The 20,414-nt window shown below is 38.3% G+C and overlaps 1 protein-coding gene across 1 annotated transcript in view; it reads right to left on the reverse strand.

Annotated features, from left to right (window-relative positions):
- The window catches only part of VWA8 (von Willebrand factor A domain containing 8), a 365,564-nt gene that overhangs the window by 87,221 nt on the left and 257,929 nt on the right, over positions 1-20,414 (reverse strand). Inside the window, exons 36-37 of the mRNA XM_058684129.1 lie at positions 11,829-11,910; positions 7,675-7,879 (exon numbers count right to left, since the gene is read on the reverse strand). Coding sequence (XP_058540112.1) covers positions 7,675-7,879; positions 11,829-11,910 — 287 coding nt within the window. The remainder of the gene's footprint in view (positions 1-7,674; positions 7,880-11,828; positions 11,911-20,414) is intronic.

Consider the following 20,414-nt stretch of genomic DNA (forward strand, 5'->3'; position numbering starts at 1 on the left):
TCAGGTATACAATATAGTGATTCAACACTTCTATACATTACTCGGTGCTAAATTTCCAAGACACCTTTCTTGTTCTTTGAAGGTTCCTATGTTAAAAAAGCATCACATTTTTGTTTTATGATCATCATATTTTCTCTTGCCTGTCTGAGAATGTCAATTGTCACTTTGTGACATGTTTTTCTTCTTTCTGCATCATCTCTATTTTCTCTGTTCATTTGTTTTCATTTCCATTTTTTTTTCTGTATAAGAGGCTACCCATTAATATTTAAGCAGAAGGCATTAAAAAGTGGACTGAAGTTTTTGCATAAAGGCTGGTCTCAACAATAAGTGGGTCTTCTTGTAAGATTACTAGGGAGAAACTTCCAAATATTAGATCAGAAAGGTTTTCTTTTGGATATGTCAGTTTCTAGAAAGGATTTTTCTACTCTTCTGTTCAAAGGGTATAAATGTGGAAGTCAGCTTCATGGAATCTATATAAGAAAAGTAAACTTTCACTTTATCTTCTCACTGTCTACGTGGTCTCATTCTTGTCCTCAATTGTACAAATCTCCATTACAGCTCCTGTCTTTGGTAAGCCTAGAGAAGAGCCAGTGGCCCAGGTGCAAAATAGAGGAGAAAATCTGGCTATCTAAATGGTCTCTATACAGAATTTCAATTCATCTCCCAATTTTTGGTGCCACCCTGCACTCCAACCTTCAGAGGTACATGGTGCCTTCAAGCCCTGATGCTTTGTGGGCTTCTGCAGAGTACGGCAGCTTGCATCTTATTGGCTTCCCCCTCTGGAAGAATAGGTTTCAGCTCTCTCCAGCTGATAACTCCGTTATCACCCACCCATTTATTTTCTATCCTTCAAAGCGCTGCTGCGTCTGTAGTTCTCTTTGCCCTGGTGGGTTGGGACTGTTTTTTGATCCTTTATTGCTCTTTTACTGGGATTTTGGCAAGAGACAAAACTAGTCACATGTGTTTGATTTATCAAGAGCTCCTTCCCCCTTCCTGAAAAACTGGGGTTAGGCTGTTTTCTGATCCTTTGATCATGCTCCTATCAGTTTATCTGCCATATTGCACTACAACTTATTTCATTATAGCTCTACTTGACTGTAAGTTCCCTGGGTCTGCACCTGTATCTTATTTATTTCTTTATCCTAGCGATTCTGGGTACTAAGCAAATGTTAATTAAATAAATGAAAGAATGGGTGGGATTATTCAGAGAGGTTAGAGAATGGTACCTGTGGCCTGACCTTGTGAAGAAATAGAAAATAAAAAGAGAGACATTTTTGGAATGTTATAAGGAGAGACCAAAGAGTACTGCATATGGAAAAATTAAGAGAGACAACTCCAAATTTGACTTGCTCTTTTCACTGTTCTCAGAACTCAGGACTAAAGATGATGTATATATTTGCTGTGTGTTTTCTGGTCCTGTTCTAATTTGTCTTTTGAATAAGGTTAAACACTATAATCCTCTGCTGACAATTGTCCTATCATTCATTTCCTGCTTTTCCTCAAGTTGACAGGTTTAGGCACAGACCAAAATTCCTTTTTTGGGCCTGACAAAACTTTTCCTAAATAGGATTATAAACAAACCTCACACCTTATAACACAAAGATAGATGATGCATTATGTAACTCATTGGGTCATGATTTAATATTAGGTGACTGGGTAACACTGCTTCCTTTTAATTTGGCTTTGCATTTCCATATAAGCATTAAAGAATTCTATGGCCCAAATTCTAAATTCTAAGTTTCTAGTTGTTATTTGTTTACTTACTCTGTGCCAGGTACTGATGCATTTCAGTCTTACGACAACTTTGTAAGGTACAATGGTATTATCTTTATATTATAACTGGAAAGCATAGCCAATAGGCTATGCCTGCTTATGAATAAAATTACAATTTTATTTATAAATATAACAGGAGGATTTTATTTCTGTAGCCAATGTGATGTGTTGATTACATGTAACTATATACATAATAGGCTCAGAATCATAAAAATTCTAGAGCCATTAATTGTCAACATATTCATTGCATTTGACATCTCAATTTATAACTGATATACTACAGAATTAATTTGTTTTCCTTATACTTTAAATATTCCTAAGATTACTTCTTTACTGGCTGATATATTGTTAAATAACACGCACTGAAGATATAGTATCATATAAAAGAATGATCTTAAGGTCTGTCATGAGAGAAAGGAGTTGAAATGCTTCTGTCAGTGATGATTTGAAAAGCAATTTCCTAAGGTTAGGTCTTTTCTATAATGAGAAAGCTAGGTGCTATTTCTGTTTTTAATATTAGTTTAAGACTCTATAGTACCCCCAATTATTATAATTTGTAGGATTATTATTTTTGTTGGATATGCACAAAAGGTTAATGAAAACTCATGGCCTCCCTGAAAGTCATAAGCTTGTTGATCTGCTTGTCTGAGGGAGGTGGTTGCTCATTTAATTTTAGTTATATTTAGCAATCACTGACAAAGTTGTGATCTAATGGAAGCACGACTTCTGGAGGACTGTAAAAATCTGGTAATTTCCTTCTGAAATGATGTTTATAAGAAAGGAGGCTTGTACTTGTGAACTCATGAGTGTCATCCTACTTGACTGCAGACTTCTTTCTAATTCTTTGCTCAAACTGTATTCGTGGTTCAAAAAGAGCATTGCCAGTCTGTAACTGGGACAACTATGGGCTTCAGTACTTCCCAGAGATAAGATGGCACCATCTTGTCTGTGTTCCTAGTACTTCTTTCCTTTCTCTGATGGCTGCTAAATACTCAGAAATTCAGCAAGTTGATTATTAACCTTTGGAAGCGTGAAATCGGCCACGGAGGGAGTAGTTACACCAGGGAAATTGGCAAACATTATAAACTGCCCCACCTTTACCTCACCAGAGGGCTGGTCTATCAGCACACCACCGGGTAGTACACTCCCAGTGTACCTTATTCAAGTCTGAAAACCTTATTCAAGATCTAGATTCAAAATGGATTTCCATGGCTGGGAATTTCTCTAGCAGGAATAAACATGGGAAAATCATTAGAGGCATTGCTCAAATGCTACCGCATAGGCAAATGGCTAGACCATCTTGCCGAATGTTTTTATGAAAATTAAAAAAAAAAAAAAAAGCATTGCCTTTTTGGGCCAAGGAATATCCCCGAAGATACATGTACATATAACAATCCTATGAAATATACATTGTTATATGTACGATAATGATAATGACCCACTGAATCAGACTGCTAAGTATTTTCAGTCACTGGCCAAAGTGAAGAACGTGGTGCAAGAGTGAACTATAAGCTACCCTTAAAAAGAAGAAAGAATTCGTCTGTATTCCAGGGTGGCTCAGTTGGATGAGTGTCCAACTTCAGTTCAAGTCATGATCTCGCAGTTCATGGGTTCGAGCCCCGCATCAGGCTCTGTGCTGACAGCTCAGAGCCTGGAGCCTGCTTCAGATTCTGTCTCCCTCTCTCTCTATCCCTCCTTCACTTGTTCTCTCTCTCTCTCTCAAAAATAAAAAAACATTAAAAAAATTTCTTTAGGGGCGCCTGGGTGGCGCAGTCGGTTAAGCGTCCGACTTCAGCCAGGTCACGATCTCGCGGTCCGTGAGTTCGAGCCCCGCGTCAGGCTCTGGGCTGATGGCTCGGAGCCTGGAGCCTGTTTCCGATTCTGTGTCTCCCTCTCTCTCTGCCCCTCCCCCGTTCATGCTCTGTCTCTCTCTGTCCCAAAAATAAATAAAAAACGTTGAAAAAAAAAAATTTCTTTAAAAAAAGAACAAAAAATTGTAAACCCTCTCAGCGTATGTGGAGAAAACATAGTCTGCATAGTGAAAACCTAAAGGTACTAATACAGCTCCAATGAAATGATCTAGTGGTTTCCAAAACCGGAAGAAGGACTTACCATCTTACTGATATCTTAAAAAAAATCCTTACTGTTGGGCTTGTAGTTAAAGAAAAGGCCAGTCTTGTTTACCAAAGTACAACAACTACCTTTACTCATATTCCTAGAATATCTTCTTTAAAAGGGGGAAAGTCTTAGTGGTGCTTAATATAAATTAGTTATCTTTTCTAAGTATGTTTTCTGATGCCTCTACTGTGTATCTATTGTGTACCAGGCACTATCTTCACTGTAAGAATGAGTAAGTTGTAGTCCCACACTGTGTTTCAAAGATCCTATCCATTTTAAAAGTATACAGATAAGGAAGTACTATTCAAGGGCCTCAAAGAGATTCTACCAGTAACATACAGAGGATTTACTTTCGAATTAGTTTATTGTAATCAGACAATAACACTTGAAAGCTATAACCTTTTAGCTTTTGTGTTCCCACAAGAATAGTCACCAGGAGCTTTTTAAAGAAGATGGTTTGATTTCTGAAGAAACCTGTGGTGTAGCTTTAACAGCCTTCTTGGGATGAATCCAAGTGTAACTAAATAAAAATATGAAAAATATGCTTTAGAGAGAACACTATGAAGCATGGTCAGAAAAATTTTGGCTTATAATTAACACATGCTTCTGAAAATATGAAGTCTAAAAGTAATAAATATGAATTCTTAATCATGGGCTTTTAGAACCACAGCTACAGTGACACTTTGAATTTGTTATAGTTGTTTGCTGTAAGAAAAACACACTTCCTATCAAAGCATGTAAAATTAATGAACACATTTTCTATCAAGAGCTCAATAAACACTCTCTTGCAAACTATTTATGAAGGAGAACTATCAATGAATTCATTAAGCAAAAACTAAAATTCAAAGCAACAATGGCTTCAGAATTGATAACTCTAGAAGGCTGAAATGAAGCAAGATATAAAGGAAAGTGGTAAAGCATGTAACTGACATAGTTAATCTAAATATAAACAGTTCTTTTGCTATCATTCAAAAGACTTAAGGAAAAAAGTGGGTCAGTAAGTGGTGGGGTATTTGCCCAGCCTTCACTGTTGACCTAAAGGAGCATCTTGTGACCAACAGGAACCAAACAATACAGGTGTGTGTAAACCTCCTTAAACTAGTGAATGCAAAACAGGTCTTTTAATTTCTACGATGTAAAGTAAGTCCATTTTGCCACTAGATGGAGATCGGGTTACTCTGCCAGGAACAGGGAGAGGGCTGGAACTTAGCCAGCGAGAAGTATGGTACTAAGAACATATTCTCTTTTCTCAATATTTCTAGAAAGGCATTTTTCAAGCTCCTGAACCAGGAGGAGACATATGCTGAATAAAAGGCCCATAAATGAGGAAGAGCTTGAGGGATCGCACCGTACGGGAAACTGTAAAAGACATATTTTGCTTCTTATTACTACTGCTCCACAGTGATTCCCATTTAGGTCTGGTTGTGTACACTACTTGTAAATAATAACAAGAACTGGTCTACATATGAGCAGTTAAATATACTCTCATTGTTAAAAAATTTTTTTTTAAAGTTTATCTACTTTTGAGAGACAGAGCATGAGCGGGGGAGGGGCAGAGAAAGAGAGGGAGATACAGAATCCGAAGCAGGCTCCAGACTCCAAGCTGTCAGCCCGACGCGAGGCTCGAACACTCGAACCGTGAGATAATGACCTGAGCCCAAGTGGGACACTCAAATCGACCGAGCCACCCAGGCGTCCCTGTGCTGTCTCATTATTGACCAAGCAGGGAGAAGAGGACAGATCCGACCAAAAAATAAAACGACGTCAGACCATCTGGGCAATTAATACTGTCTCTTTAGACATAAAGACGTATGCTTACAATTTGTTTCTCAGTTTGAGTATGTAGATAAATATATATTTCAATATCGACCAAAATGGATCAAGGAACATCAGAGATGTTAGGAGAAGGTTGGATAACAACTATTCTAATTTTCCAAATGAAACTAACATTCACTTCTGAATTGTGTAACTTTCTTTCTGAATAAGTCTTATTTCTGTTATAGCTGAACTTTGAACGGGAGACATAAAGTTATGCATTTTCTGGAAAATGTTAGGTCTGGGAAGGATCAGATGTTGCTCTGCATACTGCAGCCAAACCTTTTGATTATTTTTGAGATGTTAGATAATATATTTCTGTTCATTTCTAACTTAATAACTATATATATTCATCCAATAAATATTTATTCAGTTACACAAAAACGAATGAATAACTTGTGACAGTTTAAAAGAACAGTTCCATTTTTTGTCAAATAGCTTCAAAGGCTAGTGCAATTAGGATATATGAGTATGAGCATACACAAATATATTAATTGCCTGTTGTGTATCAGTCACTATGCTGGGAATAGAAAGATGAACAACAGAGTTGGGGAAGTCGCTGGGAAAGAAGAGTGTATGGCTAAACCATAAATAGGGGTTAATTTTTGTAGCAGTCAAGACCAGTTATGAAAATCATGTGTAAAATTATTTTTTAAAGTTCTGTTGTGGAAGACACTTAATTTAGGCCACACTCTTGACCATAGGAAAAATATGACCTTTCATCTCTATGACACATGAGGAATTGAAATAAAATACAAGAAATTTAAATACAATAGTATTTACCAATCTCTGTAATGAAAAGAGGAGCTTAATTCAAAGGGAGAAGAAACTAATGTTCAGGATAATAAGAGAATCAGAACCATAGTTAATTAATTTCCTAATTATTGTTACGGATAGTGACCAACATTCAGTCTGTTGCTATGATAGATTCATTGCACTTAATGGCATGTTTATGTTAGAGCAATACATTTGTTTTAGCTTAATTAAATTAATATATTCATACCCTTTCAAAAGAAGTTGAAGTTGCTTGCCTACATTGGTGTCGAATTTTCAGAATGTTCCTATAAGGTTTTAAGAATCTAAGAGAAATATGTATTATTCATTCACAATTATTCTCCTTTAAGGGAAATCAGAAAAATAACCACACAAAATAGTAATTATTAATCAAGTATCAATGGAGTAGTTTGTAGAAATTTATCTTGTGAATTGGCTCTCTGCAGAGCAACACAGCTGGCAGGAACCCGCCTTTCTTTACCATCTTGCTGGATAAGAATGAAGCATAAACAGAGAAGTTTTCTTCTGAAGATTAAAATCAATCAATTACAAATAAATCCTTTTATTATATGCTTTAGTATTTATGGGTACACAGCTTTCCTCATTGGTTCCAGACCAACTAGATTAGGTGGTGACTGAGTCATTTCTGGAGTTTCCTCTCACTTTGGTGACCTATTTCCATATCTCTTTCCAGGGCAGGGCTGGGTCTATCTACTGCTAAGTTTGCATTATCTGGAGATAAGGAAGTTGGTAAAAACACATCTTTGCTGGATGCATAATATATGTATCTTCTCTAGTCTAAAGGTTTTGACCTTATGGTAATGTGCTGCGTTTTATATCAGTATTTCTGCCTCCTTGGTAGCATAGCATGCAGAGATGCCCAAGATGATGGTAGTAAAAGAACAAATGCAAAGGTGATGCTAGAAGCTGATTAATGCTTGGGGTCAAACAGAAGCAATTGTCTCGTATTCTCATGTTGTGATGTGAGGAACTTGTATATTTAAGCACTGACCGCAAAAAGGGCACCTTTTAACTTTCCCACTATCTAGAAAAAGACACGTCTTTTCCTATTATGAGAAATTAGGTATTTAAGTAACTATATTTAAGTTTTGAGGCCAGAGGTTTACTTCCATTTGGAACTAATCTTATACGTAAATATGCACCTTTAAGAGGGAAAGTGGGTTAGAGTGGTACCTGCATATGTCTGTCACTGTCTTGTCCAATCATGTTTCTCCATTCAATGAGTGATCGCTGCAGACGTTCAAGTCCAGTTTCCCAAAGCCTGATGTGACCTCCCATATCGACAGTAATAACAGCACCTTTGCCCCACTCAGCTAGCAATGCATCTGTGTCCGAAATAGTAGACAGCCATGTGGTATATGGTGAGAGAGATTCTGATCTGAAAAGGAAATTACAGTAGTCAATCAGTTGGTAATAACGAAGCTAGTTTACCTAATTGTGGTTCATTAAACTTGCTATAAAGAATTCTAATAGTAAACATATTAAAAGATACCAAGAGATCCATCTGTAAGAAAAAAATGCACAGATATCTATTGGTTACTTACATTTTTCTGTATTTGTGGACCCCCGATTGTATTGCCGTTCACTGTCAGAAAGAAAAGAACTCTAAACCAACTCATATCTCATGCACCTGCAATGTTAGACTCACTCCTCAGGGATCTAAGTTTCAGTCTAAGGGCTAAAGCTGATATCTTTTCTATGGGCTTTACCTGCGTTTATATTTAATATTTTGCATTTTCTAATTTAGGAAGTTACAAGAATTTATAACAAGGAATTTATATATTTGTCATATTATATATATTTCATACATATACATGTTTTCTTTGCTATATATTCATTTCTAGGGATGCAGTTTTGCTTCTATGAGTCAACTGCACACTTCCTTTTTCTAGGTATAGCCTTCACTATACAAAAGAAACAGATTAGAAATTCGAATTACCAGCGTTGGCTCTCTAAATACATCTGATATTTTCTATGTAAAATAAATGGTCTAAAGGCGGAGTCTCGTCAGATAATAAAAACATAATAAACTATCAATGTAGATTTGGGAAACCACAAAACCACTATGTGTTGGGTCAAATCTTATAACCTCCTAAAGAATAAACCGAGACTACCTGACCTTTTTTTTTTTTTTTTTCCAGTCTGCCTTAGTAGATACTAAACACAGGTGACACAGCCAGCTACTCTGGGACACAGAAGCTTTAAAATATGTTTATATGAAGAAGATGGTAACTACTGCTTCAGTGTTTCAGAGCTACTTTACAATAATAGAAGGACTCAAAGAAGGCAACATTTGACATAATACAGGATTTATCTCACGGTGCTCTGCCAGAAATATTTGCCTTAGGAAAAAAATTAATAGGTACACATGGTGAAGTAAAGGGCTATTCAAGAATAATGAAATTTTTCTACGTGAAACAATAATGTTTGTAATTCTTCCAAGAGCACTCAAGATGTATGACTGTTGAGTACTGTATCTACTGGCTAAATGTTTAACTCTTCATAGTATGAAACTTGATTAATGTCAAAATACGTCAAAAAAAGGGTGAAAAAAATCACATTTACTGCAATTTGCCCTAGAATCTCTTCTTCACCTTGTTTTTTTTTTTTTTTAAGTTTTATTTATTTATTTTGAGAGAGAGAGAGCATGAGCAGGAGAGGGGCAGAGAGAGGGAGAGAGAGAATCCCAAGCAGGCTCTGTGCTGTTTGTGGAGACTGACGCAGGGCTCAAACTCACGAATTGTGAGATCATGACCTGAGCCGAAATCCAGAGTCGGATGCCCAACTGACGGAGCCACCCAGGCGCCCCTTCTTCACCTTGTTTTAAATGCATATTCTCTTTTATACATAATAGCAAGGTCTTTAAGGAACACATAGAATCATAGTAGAGGGAAGCCCAGATTTACATACACCCACACATGAGAGCTAGGCAGTATCATTTTACAGATGGAAATAATACAAAAATTTGAGGAAAAATACTCAAATTTTACTGGGGGCAAAAGTGATGTACTCATTTTGGTTCTGTAGTTACATGCAGTGTCACTGTATTTTCTGTTATCTGAAGTTAGCCATCAGATGGAAAATTCCAGCTATCTAGCAGAATGCTAAATTTAAGCAACTAGCAGGAAAACTGAAATCCAGATGGGTTGTTCTCTTGGACTGCATATATGCCAAAAATGGCAATAGCTAATCTCAAGAGAAATTCAGGATATACTGATAATGAACAGACTCTAAATCACATGGCACTTGAAATATGGCAAGTCCAAACTGAGATGTTCCCAAAGTGTAAAATAAATACTGATTTCAAAGACTTAGAAGAAAAAAGGAATGTAAAATATCTCATTAAAACTTTTATATTGAATATGTGTCAAAATGATGACATTTTAAATACATTGCGTTAATAAAATGTTTAGTTAAAGTTAATTCCACCGATTTCTTTTTCCTCTTTGAATATGGCTAGGAAGGAACATAAAATGACATTGCATTATATTTCCGGTGAACAGTACAGCTCTAAATGAATGCATTACAGTGACCAGTTGGCACTGGCTATACACACAGCTGCTCTTCCAGATGTTGTTCCTATGGCAGGTAGAACATGGTCCACATAGAAAGTTAAAACGGAAAAACAACAAAATAAAGCCTAGGGCCAATGAGGGAGAAATTAAGAGAAATATTGGAAAAGATTATTAATGCTTTATAAATGTAAAAAGCAAAAAGTTGTTCTTTGCTTCTGTTGCTTGAACTAATAGTATATTTTAATAAGCATATAATTCATATGGAGTAAGGAATTTCCCCAAATGACCAAAAGCCATTTTCCATGAAATTGACAAGGTGAGATGCTCTAAGAAGCCATACTTCTATATGTTGGAACAAGTAAACCTATTTTTTTGAGTAATGCTTTTATTCTTCATATTTATTGACCTTGATTAAGGGTCCTAAGAAATAAAGCTGTGCTTCTGAGTTACTGTGTACTGTCATGCTGAGCTATTTACTTCTAGGGGTTAGAGGAATGGGTGCAAAGGTGGCCTGCGGGTGCCATGGATGACTGACAGCCTTGGTGTGGCTGGCCTTTCTCTCCTGTTGGATGGCTCTCCAGGGTCCTCTGCTTGGCATCTCAGCTGAGGCTTTCACCCCTGTGTTGTGAGGTCTCAGTTGCCTGTCAGGAAGTATATGTTAGTAGGGGATGTGATGTCAATCTAGGCCAAAGCAGAGTAAAAAATTAGAAGAAGGAGGAGTTGGCCCCGGGGGGGCAATGTAAGGAAGAATCTAGGCCAGGTGGACCAGAGCAGGGGCTCAGTTAGGCTGAGAGAGGGAGATCAGGCATGGATGCATCCAGAAAGGGATGGGCTACTGGAGAGGACACCTGTGCTCCTCAAGGGTAGACACCAAACACGTTGTTTTCCTTCTGTATCGTCCATCCAACTGGTTTGAATACTTTGCTTCCATCATTGGACAATAATAAGAGCAGTGAATGATCATGAGTTTCATTCTAAATCTCTGGAAGCCTTTAGCTACTACATAGCCTTCACAACCGCAGATGCACAGTAGCACATTTAAAAACAATATTAAACAAATGCTATTTAAATTCCTTTGACATTTTGAACACATTTGCCTCCAAAAACTAATATGTAAAGTTAATAGATACGGTGGATGGAGCTAGAGAGTATTATGCTAAGCAAAATAAGACAGTCAGAGAAAGACAAATACCATATGATTTCACTCACATGTGCAATTTAAGAAACAAAACAAGCAAGCAAAGGGAAAAAAATAAGACAGAGAGAGCGATGAACCAAGAAACAGACTCTTAACTGTAGAGAAGAAATTGATGGTTACCAGAGGTGGGGGGTAGGTGGGGGGATGGGTTAAATAGGTGATGGGGATTAAGGAGTGCATTTGTGATGAGCACCGGGTGATATGTGGAATTGTTGAATCAGTATATTCTATACCCGAAACTAATATTACACTGTAGGTTAACTAACTGGAATTAAATAAAAACTTAAAAACATTTAAGAAGCCCGAAGATTTCTGCAATACTGAAAATGCTATTTCAGTTACAGAAAAACTTATCATTAGGACAGATCAAAAAAGAGAAATGAAGCCTTGAAGTTTGTTAGACTTATACCTATATGACATTTTTCCCAAATGAAAATAAAAATAGCAGTAAACCATGCAGAACAGCAGCAAGACATAAGCCAAGTGCAACTGGGGGGAAAAAAGAGCTTGCTATTTAAGGAAGCAAAAGCACACATTTATTCAGAGCACTTGGGAAGACTTGGCTCACTTTCTATCTGACATACAAACGGAGGAGAAAGGTGAAAGTGAATTACCTGGGAATAGGGATGTATCGGAGTTTCTTTGATTGAAGGTCAGTGATTTCCACATAACCAGCTGTTTGTGGAGGGGTAACATCTGCAAACAAGTCACAGCATTGAGCAGAGTATTAAATTACAGCAGGATAGCAAAATAAGACCAAAAGAAAGCATGAATGTTGCTAAAAGTGGAATGAAGTTACCAGTACACTCAGGCAAAACTCTGAGACCCACCTGACAAGGTCCTGGGCCAAGTCTAGTCTCTAGGTTATGTTTTTGTCAAGGAAACACAAAGATTGTCAAATACATGCATATTAGGCTATGATTCTTTACTGTCAGAAAATTACCCAAGTTCTTTTCATTGTCTTTGCTAGCTTCCCAAGATGAGAAGTTTCAGCACTTAGAGTTTATATGAAATTATTTCATCACGTGAATTCTGTTTTTCCTTCCTGGGAAGTCACAATGACAGTATAACGTAGTGGAATCAGTACCCACTTTGTAATCAGACTGGCCTGGTATAAAACCTTGGCTCTGATATGTCCTAATTGCGTTTTTGGCTGGTCAAGTTAATGATCTCACTGCTTTTGTCATTTGTGAAATGGGGGTAACAGCATCTGAGCATCATAAACATTATTTGGGGGGTCAGATGAATTGGGTAATTGCAAAGCACTTAATTAGCAGTTGCTCCACACACGGTGCCTGTAGTGATGAGGGCCATGCAAGACGGGAGAGGGTGAGGTGAGCATGGGCCAGTGGGGTGAGGGCTCTGGATCACGGAAACTATGAAACGGTGGGGGAAGAAGAGGGGAATGACATAGAGGGGCCAGAGCTCCCATCTCCAGTTCTGGAGGTGTTTCCAGGAGGATTCCAGGGGACTGCTGATTTCTTTTCCAAAGCCTTGAGTTACACCACTCATCATCCCTAGCTGCCACTGCTGTGTCAGAAACTCTGCTTAGTGCTTTTTTTTTTTTTTAAATGTGCATTGATACTTAGAGAGAGAGAGAGAGAGAGAGAGAGAGAGAGAGAGAAAGAGAGACAGTGTGTGGGAGTGGGGAAGGGGCAGAGAGAGAGGGAGACACAAAATCTGAAGCCGGCTCCAGGCTCCAGGCTCTGAGCTGTCAGCACAGAGTCTGAAGCAGGGCTCAAACTCACCAACTGTGAGATTATGACCTGAGCCAAAGTCGGCGCTTCACCTAATGAGCCACCCAGGTGCCCCAGACTCTGCTTAGTCTTTACAGGTAGTATTTTTAATACTGACAACAAAGACTTATGATTCCTGCTCGAGAGATGAGGAAGCTGAGACTTACAGAATTATGGTAATAATGTGACTTGCTTGTGGTGACACAGCTGGAGGGTGATGTAGGCGGCTTTCAAACCAGGCCGTTCCAGCTTTGAAGTCTCTGCTCTGTCCACCACTCTACACAGCTCCTACCTAGGCTGACCCTAGGGCAACAACATTTAAAATTGTTCTACAAAATATTGGCTATCAGTGTCTCTTAAAAAAATCTCCCTTACACAGAACCCATACTTTAAAAAAAAAAATTTTTTTTTTAATGTTTATTTTTGAGAGAGAGAAAGGGACAGAGCACGAGTTGAGGAGGGGCGGAGAGAGAGAGAGAGAGAGGGAGACACAGGATCTGAAGTAGGCTCCAGGCTCTGAGCTGTCAGTACAGAGCCTGACGCAGGGCTCAAACTCATGAATCAGGAGATCACGACCTGAGCTGAAGTTGGATGTTTAACTGACTGAGCCACCCAGGTGCCTCTACAGAACCCTTACTCTTAAAGATTTTTTCGGTTGTCTATATCTTATTACAATTCCAGATTAGAATGAGATATCCAGGATGTTCACACTGGATTTATCCAATGTAGTTTACAAAAAAATTAAAAACTTGGCATTTTTATTTCATGTTTTTAGCTGAAGATTTCTGAGTTAGACCATCTGAAAAATTCAAAACTCAAAATATCTCTTATTTATTCAACAAACATGGTTAAGCTCACTTTGCACCAGATACTACACAAAGCACTGAGGATAGAGAAGAAGGAGGTTGATTCCTCCCTTATTCAAGGAGCCCACAGCACAATGAGGAAAGTTCCTTTTAACCAAACCAGACCGAATCCAACCCACCGAGGGCCTTTCGGGACTTGGAAAAGACTCCAGGGTGAGACTCATGGGCCTGGGGCCAGGTATGAGTTGCAGAGCAAGGCAAGAAGGAGTGCCAGGGGTCAGAGGTTTAGGAGGAAATGGAGGTAATGTCCAGGGATAACAGAGGGTAAGACAAGAGAGTTACTATGGTAATCTGACCACCCAGCTCAATTGGCTGTCCCCTGATGGCCATTTACAGAAAACAAGCATGCTTATCATCTGTCACACAGGCCTGCACTGGAAATGCTGCCTAGGATAGAAGGTCAGTCTCGGATAAAGTTTTGCACCATCTATCATTTTTGACAGTTCCTGCGGCTAAGACCCAGCTGAAGTAGGTTGAATTATTTATGGACCCAGGTTCTTTGCCAAAAATGACCAGTTACTGAAGAGGTTGGGATGCCTAGAGCTGTCTAGTTAACAGACTTATATTTTTGGCTTGTCACTCATGGGAACTTTTTTCATACATAGCAGAATGAAGCTGAGCTATGGCCATCAATGTTTTTAGATGGCCTGTGAAAACAAAGTAAGTCAACTTATTTTAAAATACTTTTTTTCCCCTACATCGTTTTTTTCTTTCACTGTGCAAATTAATTCCATGGCATAAAGAGGGTGAGAAAATGCAATAATGACTGTGTCTATTTCAAGAAGGAGAAAGCAAGAATTTTACTCCTGGTGCTAAAAAATATTTTCATGTATCAGAAAAGGCAATTCATGGTTATAAAGCACATCAAAGTAATATTAAGGGTAATGGTAGCGGTGGTAATGGTAAATGCTTGAAAAATGATCAGAGTTGATGTTTACTGATTTGAAAACGAATCAGCTTAGAATACATGATTGAATTAAGGAAGTGAAAATCGTGGCCAGACTTCCCTGCAAACTTAGCCAAATCCTTGTCAATCCGTTTTAAATGTTTCAACGCTGTAGAGAGGACGGAGGCTCAGTAAATTTCCATTACATTTATAATCCAGGTGGATTTCCAAGATAGGTGTAAGCTACGCGCGAGGATGAGTTCACTAATGATTAAAGGGAAGTCACGGCTGCAGTGCTTCCTGCATAGTTCCCGCAAACAGTGGGGACAGCTTATGTGCACAGTGCCAAGGTTAGAAGGAGGTATAAAAGCTGTCAGACAAAACAACCACGAACACATTCAGAGGGAAGATGAAATTATATTAAAAAATTCACTCCTTCTAGCAATGTAATTTGATGGACATTTGTTAACTGCCAGGTTTAACACACTTCTGTGTTTACAGATTAAGAGTGATGTATGCCCTGCAATCGTGCCAATGCCAAATCTTTGAATTTACTCAAAGTTCAAAACACAGGGCATCAATTTCAATCCAGAGTCATTATTTTGTGCTTAAAGAGCCGAGAACTGTGATAAAAAAACAAAAAAAAAACAAAAACAGCTAACATTTCCCTAGATGAAAAATGATTGGAAGAAAGGAATAAATCTCTCCTCGTTTGCATTAAACAAAAGCTATACCATCTTTGTAAAAGCCACCAAGAGAGTAGCCTTTACGGTTTCTATTGATTTCTTTAATAAAAGGCTGATATGCATTAGTTCCTGGCTAATCAGATAGATGGTTGGATTCTATTTACTTAAAAAAAATTACCTATTTTTTTATACCAGCATCAGCTCAAAGATTGCTTCTTAACCAGCAAAAGTATTTTTGACGCTATAATCTTTTCACTACTACTTTGGAAGTTATATACTCAATTCCTAACTTACACATCAACTTAGTATCACAATAAAACACATCAACTTAGTATCATTGCCTTCTTCCTGAATAATGTAAGGCACTAGAACACTTTAACATCAGTTACTCCTCTCCTAACTTGTGGATGATAATTATCTCATGGTTTTGATATATGCTTCTTAAAATTTCACAAAATTTCATTACTTTTTATCCCTTATGATAATGCTTGTTAGTCACATATTTATTCTTTTTTCATATGTTCTCATCTGAATGGGTTGATCCCTAGATCTGTGCACAACTATCATCCTGGTATCTCCTTTTGTCATTCTCCTAGTTTTTGTTTTTTTTTTAACAGCCCACATTTATAAAATTCCTCCTGTGTGTTAGACACTATGCTAAGCACTTTATATATGTTTGGTATATTTAAGGAATTCTACTTAAACAAGTGAGGGGAAATAAAACTCCTGGCATCTAAGAGAAAAATGGTAAAAGATATAAACAAGCAATTCTCAGAAGAGTAAATTGCAACATGTAAAAAGATTCTTCAAGTTACTAGAAATTAGGGAAAGATAAACTGAAACCACAATAACGGGGTCAGATGCCTACAAGAGTGGATACGGTTGGCACCAAGAAACATAAAATACCTAGGAATAAATCTAACCAAAGATGTAAAAGATCTGTATGCTGAAAACTATAGAAAGCTTATGAAGGTAATTGAAGAAGATTTAAAGAAATGGAAAGACATTCCCTGCTCATGGATTGGAAGAATAAATATTGTCAAAATGTCAATACTACCCAAAGCTATCTACACATTCAATGCAATCCCAATCAAAATTGCACCAGCATTCTTCTCGAAACTAGAACAAGCAATCCTAAAATTCACATGGAACCACAAAAGGCCCCGAATAGCCAAAGTAATTTTGAAGAAGAAGACCAAAGCAGGAGGCATCACAATCCCAGACTTTAGCCTCTACTACAAAGCTGTCATCATCAAGACAGCATGGTATTGGCACAAAAACAGACACATAGACCAATGGAATAGAATAGAAACCCCAGAACTAGACCCACAAACGTATGGCCAACTCATCTTTGACAAAGCAGGAAAGAACATCCAATGGAAAAAAGACAGTCTCTTTAACAAATGGTGCTGGGAGAACTGGACAGCAACATGCAGAAGGTTGAAACTAGACCACTTTCTCACACCATTCACAAAAATAAACTCAAAATGGATAAAGGACCTGAATGTGAGACAGGAAACCATCAAAACCTTAGAGGAGAAAGCAGGAAAAGACCTCTCTGACCTCAGCCGTAGCAATCTCTTACTCGACACATCCCCAAAGGCAAGGGAATTAAAAGCAAAAGTGAATTACTGGGATCTTATGAAGATAAAAAGCTTCTGCACAGCAAAGGAAACAACCAACAAAACTAAAAGGCAACCAATGGAATGGGAAAAGATATTTGCAAATGACATATCGGACAAAGGGCTAGTATCCAAAATCTATAAAGAGCTCACCAAACTCCACACCCGAAAAACAAATAACCCAGTGAAGAAATGGGCAGAAAACATGAATAGACACTTCTCTAAAGAAGACATCCGGATGGCCAACAGGCACATGAAAAGATGCTCAACGTCGCTCCTTATCAGGGAAATACAAATCAAAACCACACTCAGATATCACCTCACGCCACTCAGAGTGGCCAAAATGAACAAATCAGGAGACTATAGATGCTGGAGAGGATGTGGAGAAACGGGAACCCTCTTGCACTGTTGGTGGGAATGCAAATTGGTGCAGCCGCTCTGGAAAGCAGTGTGGAGGTTCCTCAGTAAATTACAAATAGACCTACCCTATGACCCAGCAATAGCACTGCTAGGAATTTATCCAAGGGATACAGGAGTACTGATGCATAGGGGCACTTGTACCCCAATGTTTATAGCAGCACTCTCAACAATAGCCAAATTATGGAAAGAGCCTAAATGTCCATCAACTGATGAATGGATAAAGAAATTGTGGTTTATATACACAATGGAGTACTACGTGGCAATGAGAAAGAATGAGATATGGCCTTTTGTAGCAACGTGGATGGAACTGGAGAGTGTGATGCTAAGTGAAATAAGCCATACAGAGAAAGACAGATACCATATGGTTTCACTCTTATGTGGATCCTGAGAAACTTAACAGAAACCCATGGGGGAGGGGAAGGAAAAAAAAAAAAAAAAGAGGTTAGAGTGGGAGAGAGCCAAAGCATAAGAGACTGTTAAAAACTGAGAACAAACTGAGGGTTGATGGGGGGTGGGAGGGCGGGGAGGGTGGGTGATGGGTATTGAGGAGGGCACCTTTTGGGATGAGCACTGGGTGTTGTATGGAAACCAATTTGACAATAAATTTCATATATTAAAAAATGAAAGAGTGGATAAGGTTGGGGCATCAGGAACCCTTTTATGTTGCTGGAACAATGCTGGGAAACAATTTGATAATTCTACTTTTAGATAGATAGATAGATAGATAGATAGATAGATAGATAGACAGACAGACAGACTCTCAGCATATATACAAGGAGAGGGATAGAAGAATATTCATTGCCCACTATCTGTAACAGCAAAAATTGGAAAGAACCTAACTGTGCATCAACAAAGACCAGATGAATAAACTGTAATATGTGCAGCAGTGAAAGTAAATGAAAGTGCTACTGACATGGATGGTGACAAAGATTATCTCCTTTGACCAAACTCTAGTCAGGCTCTTCTGGATCCTCTTCCCAAACAGACCCCGACTTTTGGGTTTCTGTGTCCATCTCTGTCTTGTCCACTTTCAGCGAGAGTCCTGCTAATAAGTAAGTTTAGCAAGAATCCTCTCCCCCGCCTCAATATGTGATCAGGTTCCTCATCCTCTACTCCCCCCAGGTAAGGTCTGATCACCCTGGCCTGACTTCAGCAAGAATCCTGTTAGGTCGATTTAGCCCATAGGTTTCCTTATCCCTGATTTCCTCTTAGTAATTTTCTATCCACTGATCCCTACCAACAGTTAGAGGATCTATACTACCTGATTTTGACACTCATTATAAACTACAAAGCTAGGAAATAACCAAGAATGTGCTGTTAGTGAAGGGATAGATACAGAGATCAATGGAACACAATACAAAATACAGAAACAGACCCAGACATATGTGGTCAGTTGATTTTCAGCAGAGGTCTGAATGCTGCAATTCAATGGAGAAGGACAGGTTTTCCAGCAAATGATGCTGGAACAGTGAGTATCTCCATACAAAACTATGAGTCTCAATCCACACCTTGTGCCATTTAAAAAAATATCATCTCAAAATGGAGCATCTAAAACTATAAAATTTCTAGAAGGGAAGATTTTCCCTTCATCAAGAAGGCAGAAAATGTTTGAAAGGAATATATCTGATAGTGGACTTGTATCCAGAATATATAAGGAACACACAAAACTCCTAAAACAAATAAACAAACAAACAAAAACACCAAATAACCTGAGGGCAAACAGTCAGACCTTTCACTAAAGAAGGTACACGTGACAAGATGCTCAACATCATTAGGCACTAGGGAAAATACAAATTAAAATCGTCATGAGCTATTGCTACACACCTGCCGGAAAGACTGACGACACCAAGAACCGGTGAGGAGGCACAACTAGAACTCTCATTCATTGCTGGGAGGAATGCGAAATGATTGCCACTTTGGAACACAGGTTGGCAGTTTTATCATATAATGTAAAAATGCCATTCCTACATATTTACCCAAGTGAAGCAAAGACTGATGTTCACTTAGAGATCTGTGCATAAATGTTCAGAGTAGGCTTATTCATTATTGTCAAAAAGTGTAAATGATCCAACTATCTACCAACAAAGCATGAACAAAGCATGCACATATACACAACAGATTACTACTTGGCAATAAAATGAACTACCGGTACACAAAACAATACAAACGATTCTCAAATACATGATATTGGGTAAAAGAAGCCAGACTTGAAAGACCATATACTATATGATTCCATTTATATGACATTCTGGAAAAGGCAAATCCATAAGGACAGAAACAGATCAGTCAGGGGTTAGGGAGTAGGTAGACAGGTTGACCACAAAGAAGCACTGGGGGGGGGGGCGGGTTCTGGAAAGATGGAACTGTCCTCTGTTCAGTTAAGGTGATGGTTACACAACCGTATGTGTTTGTCAAACTCACAGAACTATATACAAAAAAGGGTGAATGTTACTCTGTATAATCTGAAACTTAATAAGAACAAATGCATACTTTAAAAATATCACTCTGTCTGGTGTGTGGAGAATGGGTAGGATGCGGAAAGAGTTGGAAGAGGAAGCTCTCAAGAGGCTGTTGCAATATTCTGGTGCAAGATGGCAGTGATTTGGATGTTGGTAATAGAACTCTAGTCAAGTGGGTAGATACAAAATACAGTAGTCAGGCTGTATCAAAAGGACATGATGATTTGTGATTGGATTAGATAGAGAGGAAGATGAAGAAGAAGTATCAAGGCTGACTCCCAGGTTTCTGGGTAGTTGGAGATAACACTAAATTCTGGTATAGAATTTCTTGTATTTCCTGGGATGCCTTCATGGCTCTGTACCTTTCACATAGGATTCCCTGTTCCTGAAACAATTCCTTCATTTGATTCAATCCCATTTATCCTTTCAAGGGTCAGCTCATCATCACCAGTCTGGACTGTGAGCCTCCCCTTTCATAGATCACCTTGTGAGTATTCCTACCATGGCACTGTACTGAGACTGTCA

The sequence above is a fragment of the Neofelis nebulosa genome, chromosome 1, assembly GCF_028018385.1.
Source record: "Neofelis nebulosa isolate mNeoNeb1 chromosome 1, mNeoNeb1.pri, whole genome shotgun sequence".
Lineage (NCBI taxonomy): Eukaryota > Metazoa > Chordata > Mammalia > Carnivora > Felidae > Neofelis > Neofelis nebulosa.